Source organism: Ptiloglossa arizonensis, chromosome 13 (genome assembly GCF_051014685.1).
Source record: "Ptiloglossa arizonensis isolate GNS036 chromosome 13, iyPtiAriz1_principal, whole genome shotgun sequence".
NCBI classification, from domain to species: Eukaryota; Metazoa; Arthropoda; class Insecta; order Hymenoptera; family Colletidae; genus Ptiloglossa; species Ptiloglossa arizonensis.
The window spans coordinates 11,154,788-11,175,837 of NC_135060.1; the positions used below are offsets into that span (position 1 = coordinate 11,154,788).

At 38.2% G+C, this 21,050-nt stretch overlaps 1 protein-coding gene and 1 long non-coding RNA gene across 2 annotated transcripts; both read right to left on the minus strand.

Moving 5' to 3' along the window:
• Nucleotides 1-2,141: 2,141 nt before the first annotated feature.
• LOC143153663 (uncharacterized) lies at nt 2,142-8,386 on the minus strand (the record flags this gene model as incomplete). The annotated part of the gene is made up of 23 exons (XM_076325083.1): nt 2,142-2,285; nt 2,362-2,610; nt 3,301-3,599; nt 3,648-3,697; nt 3,777-3,790; nt 3,863-3,937; nt 4,218-4,304; nt 4,593-4,704; nt 4,967-5,034; nt 5,083-5,105; nt 5,272-5,274; nt 5,323-5,429; nt 5,526-5,542; nt 5,772-5,853; nt 5,979-6,031; nt 6,123-6,137; nt 6,249-6,312; nt 6,419-6,479; nt 6,558-6,574; nt 6,632-6,681; nt 6,736-6,855; nt 7,339-7,584; nt 7,958-8,386. Coding segments are annotated over 23 exons (2,385 nt in total), but the record flags the coding sequence as incomplete, so codon positions are not given.
• Nucleotides 8,387-8,642: 256 nt separating this feature from the next.
• LOC143153687 (uncharacterized) lies at nt 8,643-9,331 on the minus strand. Its single transcript, XR_012993892.1, has 2 exons — nt 9,013-9,331; nt 8,643-8,903 (listed from the first exon to the last, which is right to left on the minus strand). It is a non-coding gene; the product is annotated as an uncharacterized LOC143153687 (long non-coding RNA).
• Nucleotides 9,332-21,050: the final 11,719 nt, after the last annotated feature.

The following is a 21,050-nucleotide window of genomic DNA, read 5'->3' on the forward strand; positions in this document are numbered from 1 at the left end:
TCTCGTTTGAATTATGGGAAAATCCGAGCTCCCATTTGTGTCAAGGTCCTTCAAACGAGCAGCAACTCTTGTGCATGATATTTTTTTAGTACAGATTTTAGAACTGTGGAACTGTCGTATCTTTTTTTTTCGATTAATAATGTGAAATAGCTTAAAGGGAATGGGAGCAAAGAAGAGAAGAAAGAAAGAAAGCTACTCGCGTTACTCGAAATTAATTTATTGAAATGAATCAGCGTTACATTACACAAGGATCGTATTATCGATTAAGTTAATAATTAAATCAGAGAAAAAGAGGATATATTTGTGAGCTTCTTAACGAAACAACGCGAATGTTCGAAGTGCAGCGATGATTGGTGACTTTAATGCCTGCAGGAGAGATTAAACCCTAGTTCGGACGAAATTGTTCCCGCCATTGGTAATTGTGAAATACTGTCACGTCGAAACCTCGATTAGTCGTTGAATCTGGTTTTCAAAAATAACACATATGCGTCCACGTCGTAAACTTTATCTTAAAAAATCGGGGACCATGTTTCTTGAATTTGTCGAGAACTTTCAATAGATGCATTGAAATTGTTCAGTCCAGAATAGAATGCATACATCGAATTACACAAATTATCATATAACAGTAAAGTTCTGTTAAAACTCCTTGTTAACGTATGTCTCGCATTACTTTTGGGATTCTTGCAAAAAACGGTATTCTTCCTTCGATTGGAATCAGGAGAGTATGTTTTAAAGGAATAAAATTTAATCACTGTTTATTTAATCATAGTTTCGACATCAAGTTGCATTATTGCATCGATTGATAAATGCAACGAGTGAATAACGTGTGTTTGATGTGCTTAAACGGCATGTTCCTGAAGTTATGTATTCATTTCTGCTCGAATGAAGTTACAAGGGAAAATATTATGAACTACGACACCAACAAGTTGACTATCGAAGATCAGCGTGATCCATTTGAAAAAGAGGAAAGATGAATATAGCGTACATTCGATTGAACCGATTCTGTCGATAGTATTACAGACGTGTTATCAATCACATCCTACCAAGTATACGTCCTCGATATACGTATTGATTAGATTACTAAATAATTAAAGTTTTACATCGAAGTGTTGTAGCGATAAATGTTTTATTATTAATTCGTCCGAACAAACAGAAACTAGATAACGCTTTAACGAATCTCCTCGTAAAGTGTCTTAATAAATAAAATTTCCTTAACGCGTTAAACGACACGCCAGTTTTTTATATTTAAAGAATATAGAATATAGCCCTCGATATTTGTTCAAACCGTAGTGTAATAAACTGAATTTTTCGATAATTTGTCTATATATATTTGTTATTTTATAGTATTACTAACGAGAGGTTTCTTTGGTGCAACCACCATGGTGTTTAACGTGTTAATCAAAGTCATCGATATTTAATTTCTAGTAATGTTCAATTTAGAGTTTATCACTTTTTGACAGTTTTTAGATTAACGTGTATCAAGACCGGAGTTAACAAAATTCCAATTCCCCTTAAGTAGACAAGATGCTTTGTAAAAATGGCAAAACGAGGTTTTTTTAATATTTACCAGACATATTCCTTGACCGGTGGGATTTAAGGTGCAGATCTCCGTGCTTATGTTACTCCATACGGATTTGCACTGCTGAGAGTTTATCATCTTAACGTCGAAATATCGCTGTGTGTCAGGAATTTTAGACACATTTAAACCCCAATCGCTTGTAATAACGTAGCGATCTGCAGACGGTCTTTGACAGCCAAGCAGAATCGGTTGCTGGTAAGAATTGTACTGTATGTAACCGAAAATCTGGAAGAATATTTTCGTGTTAAAACACAAAGAAATTGTACTCAATGTATACTCGACTGTACTCAATCTTTTAACGAATGGAGAACCTACTCAGACACAGCAGGTAGGTACAGTAGGCGGAGAAAAGTAAATCGAGAAATTATATTTCGAAAAGTGAGATTCTTTTCTCAACTTGAGTCTCGTCGCGTTTCGAATATCGGAGATGGCGTATTCAAAGGTAGTATTTTCTCTTACGTCAAAAATGATTTTTATTCAAGTAACATCAATTGAACAATACAGTACTGCATCAATTATTCGTCTAAATTAGATCTGTCCGTTTAAATTGTCATTGTCGAAATTAATATCTCATTGCTTGGTGAACGAAATCAATGTTGTCGTAGACGCTGGTGAAAATATCAGGGTATCCCTTTGCGCAAGGTACAGTACGGGATACGAGACCGACGACTTGATTATTGTAGACCAGTGGACTGCCGCTGTCACCCTGAGAAAGAGATAAAACGGAAAATTACACGAAATAAAGTCTAATTTCTTAAAAACGACAGATCCTCGATACTTACGGAACATATACCAATATTTTCACCATCCAAGGTACAGATCGCTGTGGTAAGGTCAGGATAGTAAAAGCGTTTGCATCTATTGAACTCGATTATTTTGAGGTCCAAATATCGCAGCGTGTTAGAAATATGGGACGGAGGGCTGGAAACATAACCGTATCCGGATACAACAGCGTAAACGTTTTCTGGTGGCCTGGCGGTGGGAAGTGCAATCGATTGTTGGTTGTTGTTGAAGTTTATGGGCTCTGTAAGCTGAAAAAATAGATTTGATTCATTTATAAATTGCATCGAATGTGTTACCGTATACATTTGAACGTGTGCAAAGATGAAAAAGATCACCGATCTAAGTTTGACACAGTGAATCGACGATCGATCAACATTTTAATATCGGTGTCACATTTTTTATTCAAAAGCCGATAAATCGAGAACGAAAAATCGTACATCAATTTTTAACGACTCATTGTAAAAGGAGGTTTCTGTCTTTAAATCTATTGTAAAACAAAGTGAGGAAAATATCGTTTAACGCCCGTGGAGTTGTTTAAATGAGGACAATTTTCGGAGAAAAGAACTATCTTAACTTTCCCGTTGTATACCGGAATATAAAATTCAATCCAAGAAGGAGAAAGCAGAGACTTATCTCTTTAAAATGAGCCTAAGTACACTGTTGTACGATTTTTTCTTTTTACAATGTTTCTCCAATTCGAATATCGATGATGTTTTTAGACAATATTAGCAATATTTTAATTTTGCTGCGAAGTGCATGTATAGATATTATTATTTTAATAATTTCGTCTACTATCTGAATTTGTCGTCTATATAAAATCAATGTAGTAAAACACGGATGCATTTTTCAGACAGATATAATTTATATCGTACGAGTATATTTTTATCAATGGTAGATTTATTCCACTAGTCGTTTGTTTATCGTACAAAGTTTCTTACCTTCATTATAGCAATGTCTTTGTCATGATCGGTATAGTATCCCGGGTGAATGTACACGGCAGCCACGCGATACCTGTTACCACCCCGGTTAAGGTAGATGCTACCACTCGCGACGCTTGCTTGGTCTATATGTTTTTCGAAAATTTTCGCACAGTGCGCAGCAGTGAGAATATGGTAGTTGCTGAGGATGGAGCCACCACAATTATGTTGGCCGTCCATTCTAAGCGAGACGGTATAAGGAAATTGGGCAGGTTTTGCATCCTGACCGCCCACTATCTTTTCAGCATCGTCGGCGCTTACTGAAAGAAAAAGATATTAATCATGTCAATTTTACTTTATAGACTTACCAAAACATATGCACATCTCAACACCAATATGGAAACGTTTTTGAACCCAACTAATATCATATCATATACAATTGTATATGTATATCATATACAATTTCAAAGCATGATTATGATTCATCGATAATCAACGTTTTGTTACAGTACTTGTAACAATAGTTTTCCACTCATCATTATTTCATATTTCAAGCATCAAAGGCATTTGAATTCGAAGTCACTTTCAATGATATCGTTACTAGAGAGAACAGTCTTTCTATGCAATTCTGTCGTTTTTTTATTATATTTGAGAACACCTGTTAGAGATGTAACAAATGATATAAACAATATAACTATAAACAATATTCATAATGTCAAGTATAGAATGTAATTTCAGGACTTTCTTTTCGAAATGTTAATTCCCTGATGTCAAACTCGATACCGCTGAGTACTCTCAAGCAGTGTCACATGGCCCGCAATTCGATGTACGAATGTTAATTTTATTAAAATAAAATAAAATAAAATTTTAAGAAAATATAAAATAGAATTTAACAAAAAATATAAAATAGAATTAGAAAATAAATATAAAATGTATACTTTGATAAATGTTATAAATTGATTATTGCACAAAATGTATTGTAAAGTAAAATTGAAATGATTAACTTGTGGGGTTAATGTAGTAGACTATGCGTGTATATGACCGTGCGAGAAATTGTGATAATTTAAACTCGGGAAATCGTGTCCACGAGTGTTAAGGCGAACGAATATAAGTTTCGAATATAACATTCCGAATATTATTTATTTTCGAATACTATATTCGAATATCATTCCGAAGCTCTTGTGAAATGATTCTTAGAAGTCGGTCAGGTCTTATAAAAATTCGTTTAATACTAAGAATTCAAATGTCTTTGATGCTTGGAATATGAAATAATGATCAGTGGAAAACTATTGTTACAAGTGCTGTAACAAAACGTTGATTATCGATGAATCATAATCATGCTTTGAAATTGTATATGATATACTATTAGTTGGGTTCAAACACTTTTCCATATTGGTGTTGAGATGTGCATATGTCTTGGTAAGTCTATAAATTAGAAAAAAAAAACCGAATTAAATGCGTTTAGTAAGTTTTGGAACCGTTGATATAAAAAGATAGAGAGGTATAGTTTTGCGAACGAAATCGAATATAATTTTTCAATTAAATTTATGTCGAATAAATATCATCGAGGTGTGCTAATATTCAAAAGATGTCAATATGCTTGTAATGTAAGAAAAATGGAATAATAATTTATTTTGAAACGATCGAATACTTTATGCTAACAGATATATTTTCCTATGCCACTTACCGAAAACGATTGTCGCAAATAAAACAAAGCTTGCAAGAGTGCAAGACATAATTGGATTGTAAGTATGACTGTGATCTCAATTGCGGTTAATGATACAAATAACTGCCTGTACGGACTTTATATATATGCGACTCTGGTACTTGACATATAAGTGGGTACCGATAAATATGAACATATTTAGACTAATTTAACTAAACAATGTTTTTGTATTTAAAAGTACATGTAATAGTATAATTATAGTTCAAAGAGAAGCACATGTATAATTAGTTTCTTCAATAGTTTAAACTATGAAGAATTGAAGTTACGCACTAGAAAATCGTTAGCATATCATATTATTATCAGTGTGTTATTATTACAATCACCGATGGCATTTATCGTTAATTGGGTAACAGATTCGCGGATGATTTTCATTTTAATTCCATTGTGTATATCACGTTTCATAATGATAAATACCATTTTTACACTTACATCAATGAGAAGACGAAATTGTTCGAATCAAATATATTTACATGTAGAAACACAATTTTGCGTTTATTTATTTTATCATCGATAGGATCACTTTATTCTTTTCGATAACTGTTATCGCATTATTTGTTGATAAAATTACTAAAGAATTAAATTCTTATATAGAAGTGCTTCAGCGATAAAACTTTCACTATTAATTTATTTGAACATTAGAACGTTTCGTAATAAATAAAATTTCCTTAATAGAAGTCGTCGATACATTTAACTTTCAGTCGTTAGAAAGTTGTTTCGAGTCGTTTGAATCAAAGACTCAAAATTTGGAAAATTGTTGAATTTTTACTATTACGAAGAACAGTGCTAATGTTTGTTGTGGCAATTCGATAAGAATGAATGTTTTAAATACTACTCGAGTAAAAAAAAATCTGATTTAAAAGTCAGAACAATGTTTTGAACGAAATTTGTATGGTTTTGTGTAGTCTATGGTGATTCATTCTCTATAAACAATGTCAATTTGGAATGTAAAGCAATGTCTTAAGCTCTAGCAAACACCACTAGGTGACGATGATATAAACCGGTACTTTTGTTATCTTGTCGTGTATTCTTCAAAAACAAATGACTAAGTGCCAAACAGTTTGAACGAAAGGGTATTAAAAAAGACAAAGTTGTCAGTTTTATACGTAATAATTCTTACTCCGAGTTTGTAGTACTTGAATTTAAAAAGAAATCTTACTATTTGCTTCGTTTTAATCAGATTTTCGCAATATTCCACGCGAGTAATTTTTTATTTCTCGATAAGTTGAGCACAATTCCATTTAACTAAGCTATTCCGCAAAATATCGCAAATCGATTTTAATGACGCTGGGTATCGAGCCGATGTAAGACTAGTGACATTTTCCGAATTTACACAGTTAGTAACGATTGAACATAATTCTTTCAAGAAATGTAATTACGCAATAGATGGTGCATGTAGTTATCAATTTTTAGAACCTGTTTTCAACATTTTTGAACATATTGTGCACGTGAAAAACTGTTGTTCCCTTTTCCGTATCTGTTAGTGAATAAACGCTAGGGATATAGAAATGGTTAAATAACGAGATATTTCAAATAGCAGTTCTTATTGGCTCACTTGATTTAACGGTTTGACTTGTTAAATCAAGTTCAAGCAGAGGAGAAAGGTTTAAAAGAATAAAATTTATTCACTGTTTATTAATCGCATCTATTGATAAATGCAACGATCGAATAACGTGTGCCTGATGCGTTTAAACGGCATGTTCCTAAAGTTATGTATTCATTCCTTTTCGAACAAAGTCCAAGTTGTCGTAGACACTAGTGAAAATGTCTGGGTATCCTTTTCCGCAAAGAACAGCACGAGATGCGACACCAACGACTTTACCATTGTAGACCAGTGGACTGCCGCTGTCACCCTGAAAAAGAGGAAAAAAGAGTATAGTGTACACTCGATTGAATCGATTCTGTCGATAGTATTACAAACGGCTTGCCAATCTCGTGCTACCAATTGTACGACTAGAATCGAGTGTACCTATCTATCTGCCAAAGCATCACTTCTATTGATACGTCCTTGATACACGTATCGATTAGATTACTAAATAATTAAATTCCTACATCGAATTAAACTCTAGCGATAAATATTTTATTGTTAATCCGTCTCAAGAAGCAGAAACTCATTAAGGCTTTTCACGAATCTCACCTCGTAACGTTTCTTAATAAATAAAATTTCCTTAATCAAAATCGTCTACCCTTAAATTCTAGTAATGTTCAATATAGAATCTATCACTTATTCATCAGTTTCCCGTCAAGTATTCAGACCAGAGTTACACAAATTCTAATTCCCCGTAATTAGGTGAGAAACGTTGTAAAAATGGCAAAACGACATTCTTGATATTTACACTGCATATTCCTTGGTCGACACTATTCAAGGTGCAAATCTCCGTGGTTATGTCACTAAATACGGATTGGCACTGGTCAGAGCTTATCATCTTAACGTCGAGATATTGCAGAGTGGTAGGAGTTTTAGACGGGGGTGCAGTCGTACCACCCCAACCGCTCACAACAGCGTAACGATCTGCTGGAGGTCTTTGACAGCCAAGCGGTATCGGTTGTTGGAAAGCGTTGTACCGTATCCAATCGACAATCTGCAAAAATTTATTCGCGTTAAATTACAATGCAAACTGGAAAAATTTGTGTCGAAATATTAGTGTAAAAATACGATAGAAATTGGAAAAAATGATTCGTGTCAAAATACAATAGAAACTGGAAAAAATTATTCCTGTCAAAATACAATAGAAATTGTACACCACGTATTATTGTTTAACGAATGGAGAAATTACTCTAAGGCAAAGCAGGCAACTATTGTAAGCGGAGAAAATTAAATCGAGGAATTATTTTTCAGAAAGCCATTCAACCGAACGAAACGTTATAAATTGTTTGCAGAGTTGCGTGATTCTGATCAATTCCGCGGGTAAAATTTTGATCATAGATTAGGTTCAGAGGTGCAAAGATTCTTACCTTGATCACACCGATGTCTTTAGACCCGGTGTAATTTGCCGTATAATACATAGCAGATACTTTATGGCTTTCACCGTCCTGAGAGAGGTAGATGGTACCACTTACAACGGTCGCGTTGTCTATGTTCGAAGCAGCGTTTGTCACACAGTGTGCTGCAGTGAGGATGTGATTGTGGTTAATTATGCAACCCCCGCAAACGTGACCGTTATTCACTCTAAGGGACACCGTGTAGGGAAATTGGCCAGGTTTGGCATCAGAACCGCCCACTATCTTCTCAGCAGGTTCGGAAGCTTCTGATTCCTCGACATCATCCGTGTATGTTGATTTCACGATTTCATAAGCGTTTTCTAATTGCTTGGCATAAATGGAAATTATCGACTTCTCGAGATAATTGGTGCTGACTACACGAAAAGGAAACAACTTGTAGGAAAAGTATTAACGTACAAAGTTTAGGTAGCATTTGTTTTTTTGTTTATTCGTTTGCACTAGGCGGCTTAAGCAAAGAGTAACTTAATTCTAGTGTTTCACTCGATGCGATAAAAGAATGGATGAATTTTCGGTGCACTTTCACGTGATGTCTACAACGAGTAGATCGTAGCGTGTTATCGTGATACAGTTACGAAAGGTATTCGAAAGCTGTTCGATTCAGTTCATAAAGGAGCATTAATTTTCGAAACAATTCACGAGGGGTGAGAAATTGTATCTGTTGTGCAATTCTATCGGTTGAACTGTGTGTTCGCAAAGTGTTTGGCCAAATTTTCGTAACGTAATAATAACTGCACTTACCAAAGTTAATGGCCCCAAGTACGAGAAGGCTAATGAGTACGCGATACATGATTAACGGCGTACCTTGACTTCCGATCGAAGTCACTTTCAATGATATCGTCACTAGAGAGAACAGTCTTTATATGCAACTCTGTCGTTTTTTTATTATACTTGAGAACACCTATTAGAGATGTAACAAATGATATAACAACAATATTTTGGTATACGTCGAGTAGATAAGATAAGAAAAAAAAATGCAAATTTACAAAAGAAAACGAATGCAATCTCACCAAATATAACATAATTTTCCTCGAGTGTAAATCCATCCGTATCTCATCACGTTTAAATAAGTGCCACTTGAGCGAGTTGTTTTTATTTCTCCTCGGTAACGAATCACACGTTGAAATTTCGTCTATTGTTTGAAAATTCTCGCATGAATTAGGGGAAATCCGAGCTCCCATTTGTGTCAAGATTCTTCAAGCATGCAGCACCTCTACGTGATATTTTCGTCGAATGGATTCTTTTTTATCACAGCTATTATTTAGGCATCCACGTTTAATAAATTTACTCGAGCACATCTTATCACTTGAACTAAAATATTCAGCAAGAAATTTTTGAAATTACCATTGCCTCCTCCCACTTCCGACAGTTTTTAAAGCAGTCTGTACCGGATTCCTCCGCGGAATTAAAAAGGCTTAACCGTCGTAAGCATATAGATATTATTATCTTTCGTTTCTATCGAACGAATAGAATAGTTATACAAAAACTAAATGATCTTCCTGTTAGAAATAAATATTAATAGAAATTCTATTTAAAAAATGATGACCGAGGTATCACTTTTCAGAATATCTCAATATATAGAATATAGCTTGAATAGATATCGATCTGAAATAATGAAAAAGGTTTATCGATTTAACACATTCAGTGCGCTGTGAATGACGCACGTTTTGGGAACTGATTAAGGATAATATGTTGTTGCTTATAATAAACTACTTGATCGTTGGTTCTACGCCAACAAGTAATTTCTTTCGAATCGTTATCGTTCGATATCGAACTGGATAAATTACGTAGTCCAAGCAGATCGGTATAAAAATTTTCATTAAAATCAGAATTTCAACTTTTTCCATTTATTTCGAAGCTTAGACACTTTTCCCACTTTGTCTCGTTATTGCAATGAAAATTAGTCTACCATTCTTCGTATTATTTTATTTTTAGACTTGGTTCATTTCTTTATTGAACATATCTAAATCAGATAAACTTATTGGTAAACATCTAAGTTATGCGCTACTATAATTATTATTACATTGTTTCGTGAAAAATTAATGCTCCTCTAAACACTGATGAAAATATTTGGTGAACATGGTGAACAATTCATTGGTGAATCAAGGCATCCCTGTTGAGATGCCTTATATATAATATATTAAAATATAGTATAAATTGCGTTTAATATATTATATCGCACACTGAACAAAGAATACCAGGAAGAATGTAAAAGAAAAGAAAGAGGGCAAGTAATATAAATTCGCGAGTAATATAAATTGTGTGGTTTTAGTATTTGAAATTGCATTTAAGATTCCAATTTGTTTATGTTTGCCGCATAATATGGTCACATTGTACGAGAAAGCTTTCGTGCATCGTACAAGATACATTTGGATTTTCTTGTACTCAAGGTACCAAGATTGACCAGTGGTGGACCTGTACTACTTGACTTCTGGCTGACTGTATACAGTTTCTCACCTTGGTTACACGAACGTTTTTATTACGGTGATTGTTGCATTTCGGGTTAGCGTAGATAGCAGCCACGCGATGACTCTCAGTACCTCAGTTAAGGTAGATGGTGATAGTTAGAACGGTCACATCGTTTGTGTAACTACCGAGAATTTACACAGTGAGCAGCAGCAAAGCAGGTTAGTGTTAACGATGAAATTACCATATACGAGCCTGTTTCGCAGTTGAGAAATACCGTGTGTATAAATCTGGTTGTGTATTTTGAGTGTTTAGTGATTGTTCGAAATCATCGGCCCGTAACCCATGGAAAAAGAAACTAATTCATAAGAAGTACCACATCTATTGAATGATTTCTCTAATAAAATCCTTTTCTTCGTAATCACGATCGAAATCACAAGTATTTTGTCACAATGTACAAAATACTTTAACTTTCGCGTCGAATTTGTGAAAAACGAATAAACACAAAATTTAGCGGCAGCTTTGCCAGCGATCTTAGCGATTAAACATTACGAGGTGTTAGCTAAGTAGAAACATATCCAGCTTTTTTTAATAACGTTAAGCGTACTCCAAAACCAAATTTTTGGATACTTAATAGCGGATCCAGTACGATGAGGCGCATGCCATCGTTTGTACTTTGGTAAGTAATAATATTAGGGCATATGTTTATTTTAACTTGTTTATTTGTCTAGGTGAAGTTTATGACCTTAAAAAGTATGTAACCTTCCCTTAGAAGCAATTTATACAAATATCGACGTTAAGACGTTTAGGTTGTGATTCATAAGATGTACCTGTTAAATATCTATAATATAATAAAAACGAGAAGATGCTAAATCTTGAAACAAACGAATGTTTGTTTTGGTAGATATGTGGGTGTCACCAGTCGTGAATGTCACAGATAAGAGACGGCATGTGAAATTACGAAACACGATTCAGTTATTTTTATCGTAATCGCAACTGCGATTACTGATATTTTGCGACATAAATACAGACTACTCTGACGTTTATACTTACATTGAAAGTGTTTCAACTATTCTAACGTTTCGGTTAATTACGTCGCGACATTGGTGTGTTTCACGAGGCACGCTATCCGTAATCGATAATATCGACTCTTGATGTCTCGAGACAGTGAGATTGAGTCACAATCGCGTACGATTTCAATTATTACAAAATTGTACGTATCTCGTTTCATAACACTGAACCGATCTTTTTGCGTATTGTCGCGAACATATTCCGTGAAACTGTTCGTCGGTTAATAAACGAGATAAAATTTCTCAAAGAATAGTACATTTATTATCACAACGTTAAATGTATTAATTCATTTATCATTGTAACCGACGTCCGTAGTTTGAATTTTCTTCGATGCAATACAGAGGTTTCCAATCCAGATGTTCCATGAAGACTGACGTACATAATTGCTTCTTGCGAGAACTTCATCTCAATAGGGTACACGATACTTAATATCATCTGTCGTGCGCTCCAGAAATAAATACGAAGTATAAATACAATTCGTCTCAAGGGTAATCGTTTTTCGAGACTTCCATCGATATAATACTTACGAAAGTTTTTAATCGGAAGTTGTTCATCGATGATGATTACACGATATTTCGTTTATCGTCAGGACGAGTAAAATTCGTTCGTAAAGACCGATCCCTTATTTTAGGAACACCCTGTACAACCTTACCGCCGATGATCTTTCGAAAGTTTCGATGTTGCGATGTTGCACAAAGGACGCGAGGATAGAACTCTATCTAAACACCTGTGTGCAACGCCCGTTTACCGGGGAAAATCCATTACGCGGAAGCAATTAGTAATATATCACTATCCCCGTCAAGAAATAGTGTTACGTTTCAATATATCGTGCAGGCTCGGTTCATTAAATATCAATACCTCTACAGTAATTAATCACGCATCGATTCTCACAGATAATCGATCGGCAATATCGTTAGGGGCATAGAACGAGAGAGAAAGGTGTCGACCGTGAGCGTGATTCGGAGATGTTCGTGTAAACTTAACAGCGAACGCGTTTACGGTTCACATGTGTTCTTTACGGTCCCAACCGGCTGAAGTAATTGCATATTTGCTTCGCGTACAACGTCCGATAAACTTATCCAATTATATCGGCCGTTATCGTTGTTTGTCATTTCTCGTCGGGTTATTAGCGAAAAAATCCGACGCGGTGAACTAACCGTTTACGAGGACGTCCCCTTAGTTCTCGGTCTTGCCACGCGCGGCGTTGTATATACCTTAACCTGCAATTTCGAAATCGAATGCTTCCGAATCGTTTAACGAACGATCGAGATCGATAGACACATCTATCGAACCCAAATATTGCATAATGCCTTACGTAACCGAATACTTCGCGAAAGAGAGAGTTATCGATAAGTTATGTTAAGCGATATCGTGAAACCTGTCCGATTGTGAGTCATTGTACAAGATTACGTGTACAACCTTTTCGATCATTGCACCGTGAAAGAGCGGAACATTCTGTTTTCAAAGTATTCTTCGTTAACTGGGTTCAATTACTTTCACCAGACCGGAACACTGATAATTTGAGAAAGATCTTCGTATTGAATTAAGTCCACGTTGAAACGAGTTCGATAACATCGCACGATGCAAGCGCACGAGCATCGTTTCGAGGAAACGCGTTTTCCGGAAATGCAGCTAATTTATCCGAGATAGTAGACTTACAAATAAATAAAAAAAATATATATGGACATGTTATAATTGCAAAGCTCTCACGAGTAGGAATATTTTTCCGAGATAATCGACCTAAAAATAAATGAAAAAGATATACATATATATATTTTATAATTGCAAAGCTCTCACGAGTAGGAATATTTCGACGAACGGTTGACGCGTGAACGTCGTTGCTTTGCGTTTCGTGTACTCCAACAATCTGCTAATTCATTCGCATTATGTCATCGAAATTTTTACTTCGAATTAAATAGCAATTTATTAACTGATAATACGCTTCAGAGTTTACCGATAGATTTCTTTCGACTGTAGGGAATTAAGAAATAATTTGGCTGCACGAACTTGTCATGTGACTCATTCAACCGAATATGTAATAATACAGAGTGACGTGGAACGGTCGGTGAAAGTGGGAGAGAGTTTCTTCGTGTAAAAGTAGTTTAAAGTTATTCGGTGAAATTTATTTACACGAAGCTCCGTTTTCGGGAAAATCGTTTTCGAAAACTGGAATTTCCATTTTCCACTTATGCAAGTGGACACAAGTGGAAGATAACCGTAGGAAACGATACGCGTCGATTGTCTACAAAGAAATGATAAATTGTCAGACGTATCTTCAAACGAAACCTACATTGCGATCCAAGTTACCATTGACGATTAAACTCGTAAAACGAGCAATCGTACATTCGAGATACTCGATACCACCGGTACAGTTCACGGATGATTTTTCGATCCCGTTAACATATTTATTATCGCGCGAATCGCGTTACATTCCACCATTGTACCGAGTTGGGTACATCCGATAGTTTAAAAGATAACATCGTAAGAGTGAAACTTTGTACAGTAATTCCTTGTCTTGGACTCGAGTTGTCGTGGCCGGAGAAAAAATTGCTTATTTTTATCCCGTCTACGGATCCGCGATGTTTCATCGATATCGGGCGGGGAATTTCTCGGATGTTTCTTGTAAGCGCGAGTCGGAGTTCTTCTTCGTTTCGTTCCTGTTTTATCCTTTAATAAAGATTTATATTGCATTCCTCTCCAACGTGCTATTTCACTTGAACTTTAATCGTGTACGTTCAATTGCACCTACACACAACGCGGATCAACACTTTCGCGCGTTACCGTATCGTGCAATTAACCCTAGTTATAGATATCCGAGCGTTCTTCTCTGGCAGTTCGTGTGTTCGAATCGACCGGCGATAAATAACAGGCGCAACAATGTTCGGCTTGGCGTGGCGTTACACGGCTCATATGGATAGGCGGTGCCCGTGAAACCGACGATCTCCTCGGTCATCCGCGTGACATCTCCTCGGCTATTGGACTGGATAATTAAAACGTTGATCGCTGAAACATAGGTCCTGTGATCCCGAACCGCGGGGTATCGCTGCGAACGCATCGCACCGGTACACTCGTTATTTACCGACACTGCAACCAACTCGAGGTGTTCTCTCGCGGAACACTACCTATGTGTAACAGGTTAGCGCGGCCGTAGCACGATATAAGGCAATTAAACCCGTGGAATGTGCACACGCCATATGGTCTGTCAATGTACGCGTTGCGACCGCTGGAACACCTGGCATTATTATTGATGCGGACAAGAAGTAGCGAATAGACTTGACTACTGAACCGAGGATTCTTCGACCGCTTATTCCTCGTGGCGTAAGTTTGCCCGGACGCGGTCTACAGCGAGTCGAGGAGAGGAGTACCAGAACGAAAGACTTCTGATCGACGTAGACCGGTCGGGACGAACAACTCGTCGCAACTCGAAACGAAAAATCGTTCGTTCTTGTGGAGAATCTCGCGTGACGTTTCACAAGTGCCAAATTAATCTTGGCAGGGTACAAGGGGATCGAACGCGACACTTTTTAATTCACGATCGTCGATCTTTGATCGCCAAGCGTGCTACCACCGGGCAACTCGTCGATATAGAGCGCATTTACCCCAAGTTTGTCCGTTAGGCGTTCCACTACGTTATTTTTCAAAGATCTTCGTTCTCATCGATACGATCGAACCACAAACGCGAACGTAAACTCGAATTGCATCCCAGTGAATGTTTTAAGAAATAACGTTAATCGACTGTGACTAATCTGTCGATATTACTATCGAAACGGACAAAGATCGTCTTAAATCGGTTCGAAGATTATCATACGCGCGTTGGTATCGCATTTAAAGTACGGTGTTTAAAATCTCGCGAGCGATCGTATATCGAGAATACGTTTGAGTCGTAGGTCGATAATCGCGTTAAACGATCGGAGCGATACGGATTAAATGGTACTCGAAGTTTCCAAATGCGCTCAACCGTCGAGTGTTTGCGACGCAACGGTTTAGATGATCGGTAAAATTCACTCCAGAAGCGTGAGATCGGATTTACAGGATCCGAGAATGGATGACCTCGAACTCGTGGGAGCTGAAACGAAGTCTTCGGGATCCCAAGGAACCGCGAGACCAGCCATACTTCGGTCTTGTGGGATCCCAGGAACTCCTGAAATCTCGGAGGTTCTGTGTATCTTGGAGTTCTCATGGATCCGAGGTTACCTGTATCGAGTTACACGAGGTCGTGCATTAGGTCCAAGGTCGTTCGTGTAGAGTTTAGCGGTTGTTTACATCGGATACCAGAGATCCGAGGTCGTCTGCGTAGGTACCCACGAATCCTAGGTCATCTCTGTCGGTTCTCACGGATCCAAGGTCGTTCGTATCGGTACTCGCGAATCCGAAGTTGTTTACATCGAGTCCAACGAGTTCGAGATCGCTCGTGGTAGAGTCAACGAGACGGAACTCGTTCGTGTAGTTGTGTGTTCCTTTCGTGGAATTGCGAAAATACGCGCGCGTATTCATCGCGATAAAACTGGTCGACCGTTTAGAAGATACAATTACGCGAAGTATCGTGAAACAAAAGGGTGAAATTTTATTAGTCCGTCGCAAAAGAAAAAAAAAAGAAAACATCAACGGTACGTAAAATAACGAACGGATGGTTTTCGTTTCGCTGAATTGCATCCCATTAGCTTTAACATTCTTGAACCATCGATGACGTGTTCCCAGGTCGTTGATCCGGCACTAGCTTTATCTATCTTTGCATTTGATTTTACGACAGTTCTTTCATACCGTTCCGCCAATGAGGCCACGAGGCGGATGAGGTGAAGAATTTATAGCCACTTTTAGAAAGGAAGGTCATTCCGTGTGTACGCCAGACAATGTGCATTGTACTATAAAGAAACCAAGTATTTGGGTGGGTGAGAGGAAGTAAAAAAGAAAAAGAAATTGTAAGAATTCCTTTGTACATGTCCGAGTTTAGCGATAAAGTTTGGTCAAAATACGTTACGGTCACGTTTTATCTACAACTCTGCTGTTCCTCGCTCGGCACTGACTCACTGAAACGATAGACATTTCTTCTTCGGGTGACGTAAACATCTTAGTGGTTTGTGCGTACAACTGGTTTTAATTTTATGCAAACACGCGCGAAGAGGAGATACACGTATATTTGTAGTTTTTTATTTCGAAGAAACGGATCGTTCACGTTACTCGATTCCTAGAAGTAGCTTTCGTTCGTCGCGACGGAAGAGACACGCTCCTTCTTGACGAAAAAAACAAAAAAAAAAAGAAATCGCGTTCGTCGTTAAGGACTGACGTACACAGCGTTACGAGTATTCGCACCTAGTTCAAACTTATGTTCAACACTCGGCCATCCTACTCACTACACGTCCCGGATAGCGAATCATTCGCTAACCAATGTTTCACGTGCACGTATTACTTAACAATGGACCTTTGCGTCCTCCTACGCGTTCTGTGTCTTTTGATTTCTTAATTCCATACAGCCCTAAATATTTGACTTCAATTCATTGTACCTACGTTCACTTCGGTAACGATCGAGTCTTCTACTCTTTAGTGTACAGGTTTGCAATTACAAACTATTCGATTTTCAGATTGTATTTCTAGTATCTGTTTTTTTACTTCTGGATCTTATTCCCGATGGAATTTTGTTAAACTTCAGCAGCTAAAGTAACCCAAGAGCAAACATCTTTGAACAATTGGAGATTGAAGTCTAGGCTTTTCTGTATCGTATCTGTCCTCGATGATTCGAGAATTACCCGAGATCTAGTTATTCTAACAATAAATCAAACCCACCCGATAAAGATGGTTACTAGGGGATAGATAGTTTTAGTTCGTGATCTTCGAATCAATGGGAATAAAGGCGCAAAACTCTTCCAATTTTGTCAAACCAGTTGTTACTCTTTTGGCAAAGATTAAAGGTTCCATCCGTAACACCCTCAAAATCAGTCATCCATCGCTCGATAGGATATGCACTGGTAGATATTCGTGCTTGTAAACGCGATTAATACGTCATTTACCTTTTTCAAGGCCACAATCATTTCCTTCATCGTTACTCTCATCATCGTTTTCTTTAACGTCTTTGTTCAATTAATTTATCAATTTAAATTTTCCATGTCGCGTATAACACTCTCACGGTAAAATCGATCGATCGTAACCCAATAAGTCGGTAAGGTCGTTATAAGTGTTGCTCGTGCAGCGATACGTCGATAAAGCAGGGATCGATGCAGTTGTCGATGTGTGACACCGTTGGACACTGCTTCACACACGTTCCACACACACACAATCGTAGCATACACGTACATCGATGCTTACACGCTTTCATTTTTAATTTGACCATTTTGTCTATTCGATTTACGTCAATGTTTATCGTCTATCTGTTAGAACACAGAAATTAACAGTCTCAATCGCGACATCTATTATGCTAGTATATAGATAAGACGTGTTGTCCTAGCGACATCTGTTGTTATGTTCCAGCCTAGCTATTAATTTACGATGTACAAGTTTTTCTTTTTGTATCCTGTGCACGTATGTACGATCGTGTGAAATACAGTAACTTGTGAATCAGTATCTGATAACTTTTGAATTATTCATACTCCGACAATATCGTCTGGCACCTTTCTAATCTATTGTTTCTGGTTTTTAATCTTTCATTTTAGTCTTTCACACTCTTACGTTAACACGATTTCTCGTCTTCTCACGAATCGTACAATACTTAATTTTCCTAATTCGGCATAATTTCCAGTTGAGCCTCTAATTTGTAGATTTTTATTGAAAATAAATGAATCGAATTTACATATGTAAATGTAGACATATAATGAAACAAGTTCGCGACACGGTTTTATATACGCTTTCCACTTGCGTCCAAACGAATTCGATTAAATGGTTCGACTTGTTTGAAATCTCGGTAACAATGGTGCAAAATCATTGTCAAACGGAGGATTCATCGTTTCAACGAAGGTTTCGATTTTGTAGGTATTCGAATCCTACGAATAAATTTCGAATATTTGGTTACTCAACCATCAGTACCGTTAGATGTATAAAATATTCCGATATCGCCTCTGGTTTTCATCACAAATACTACTACTCGACCTCTCGTCTTTTTATCGAATCGTCAAGTACGGGGGATCGCAAAGATCCCAAACTCCACTCTCTAACAAATGCAAGGAAGTTCACTCTTGGGTCACTTTTGCTTCTGGAATTTCGTGATAATGTTCCACCAGGGATAAGACCGTTTATATTCGACCACACAAAATTCGACAAAAAGTTCCAGCTCAACGTGCAAAAAAAGAAAAAAAAAAAAAGCGAAGAACTTCCCGCGATAAGAGTCGCGCGATTCGTTAAGAGTCGAGCGATGCGCGCACGATGTATCTCGGGGTACAACCGTGAATTACACGCGGAATTCCATAGAAGGTGTAATTTTTCCCAGCCAAAGGGAGTAACCAGTTGAAAACGTCACGAAGGGACGACGGGGGCTCGACGAGTCCTCGATCAAGGAGAATGAGCCTTTGATCGACTGGTGGTTCTCCAGTGTTCACAAAAGCGTCTGGCTACGGGGTACGAATTGAAAGGGACGCTTTTCACCGGCTACCGAGGGTTTTATCGTAGCGTTGTACAGGCTCATGCCGTGCAAACGCGTTCACGGTGGCAATGATCGAGGTTTTAACCTGTCTCCCTAATGAGCAAACGACCATTATGCACCGCCGCGAAAAACGTCACAGAAGTGTCAAACCAAATGTTTGAGAGCGGTTTCCTCGTAGAGGCTCAATGGGGCCCGTCCATCCTTCTGTCATCTCTGGCCAGTGAATGGACGTTCGAGAACACGCATCGTCGCTACGGCCGCTTGCGTCAGTGTTTGCGCTCGCGTTAATTTGTTCGAGAGCTCCGTGGAGTACATTCAATGTCGGTCGCTTTTGCCGCGGTTGGGACTGCGCAGATTGTCCGGCTGGCTGTTTGCGAAATTTCTCGTCTCCCTGGTCAAACGTCCCCGACGATGGGTGGCTGGAGGCTCACCTTCACCCCGAGGGGCGGCTGTTTTCGCAAGGTGCGTCGCGAGGTGCATCGAACCAACGAAGATTCGCTGTCTAGCAGTGTTCACATGGGGACTCTAAAGTAGTGGAAATTGCTTTTGAAACGATGGTAGATGCAGATCGTAGTATTGGGTTGTTCGGGAAGTCATTTCGGTTTACAAAATGGAGAATATGTAATTTAATAAAATGTTTATACGCTCTAAAAGAATCGTGTTTCATTTTCACCAAAAAAAAAACGAAACGACTTTCCGAACAAGCCAATATATACCTGGTGTCAAAAAACTTTAAGGAGTGGGTGTTTTTGCAAGGTGAGACGCGAGGTGTATCGGACTAACAAAGATTCTGTCTAGCAGCGCTCATAAGGGGACTCTAACATAGTTGAAATCACTTCTGAAATGGTAGTAGGTGCAAGTTATAGTATATACCAAGTATCAAAAACTCTAAGGGTGTTTTCGCGAGGTGCGTCGCGAAGTGCATCGAACTAACAAAGATTCTGTCTAGCAACGCTCATAAGGGGACTCTAACATAGTGGAAATCGCTTTTGAAACGGTAGTAGGTGCAAGTTATAGTACTCGTACATACCTAATATCAAGAAACTCTGATAGGTTTCTTCAAAATGGGCCTTCGTATAGAAGATACAATCTTCGAATTTCCTTCGATTCCAAACAAAATGGTTACATCCGTTCTCACTTTCGTTAACGCCTTCCGTGTTGTCACACTGGCATCGTCTTTCGTTTATTGACGAAAGATTAAAATAAGGAACAACGCGAAACGTTCGCGAACACGTAGCAGGCCGTTAAGTAACCCTAAGACGAAACTCTTTAAACAAAATTTGTACGTCAGGCTGTAACAAACCCGTTCGCATAAAGAAGCCTAATCCATCACCTGTCAAAAAAATGTTTCACTCCGTCTGACATAGTAATCGCCGTCCCGCTGCGTGCCAGCGAATCGGAATCACCCGGTCTCGCGTGGAAGCAGATCGGTCGAGCGCGTTTCACGTTTTTAAAAGGGCCACCATGGCCGAGGAGGCAAAACACTCTCGCATCGATCCGCGCGTGGACGTCCGCTACGAGATGCGCGTACGTGTAATGACTCTTTCCTGATGATTCCCCGCGGGCTGCGTCCATTCGATTCCTCGGCCGCCGCGCGTTGGTAGATCACGCGGAAGAAAAGATGGCGCGAATAATGTAAATACGACCGCGGGGAACAGCTGTTCCGAGCTACCTTGGAATTCTTTTTTATTCGAACTCGAGTAGAACGCGGTCGCGAGTGGCGCGCGTTACGCGTTAACAATTATTAATAAATATCGCGCTCGGTTGGAACCGTAATTACCGATCGAGATGACTTTCGAGTACCTTCGCTCGCGACACCACCATCTTTCCCGATGTGGTTACCTCCGCGTCGAGTTGGGTCGTTCGATGAATATCTCGAGCGAGTTTAGAAGGTTTGTAACAGGTACCAAGAATCTAGGTATATTTACGCGAAAGAATTATTTGTGCACGAGGTATGCGAAAGAGTTTACGGTAAACTTGGATGTGTCAGAGTGCATTGGTACA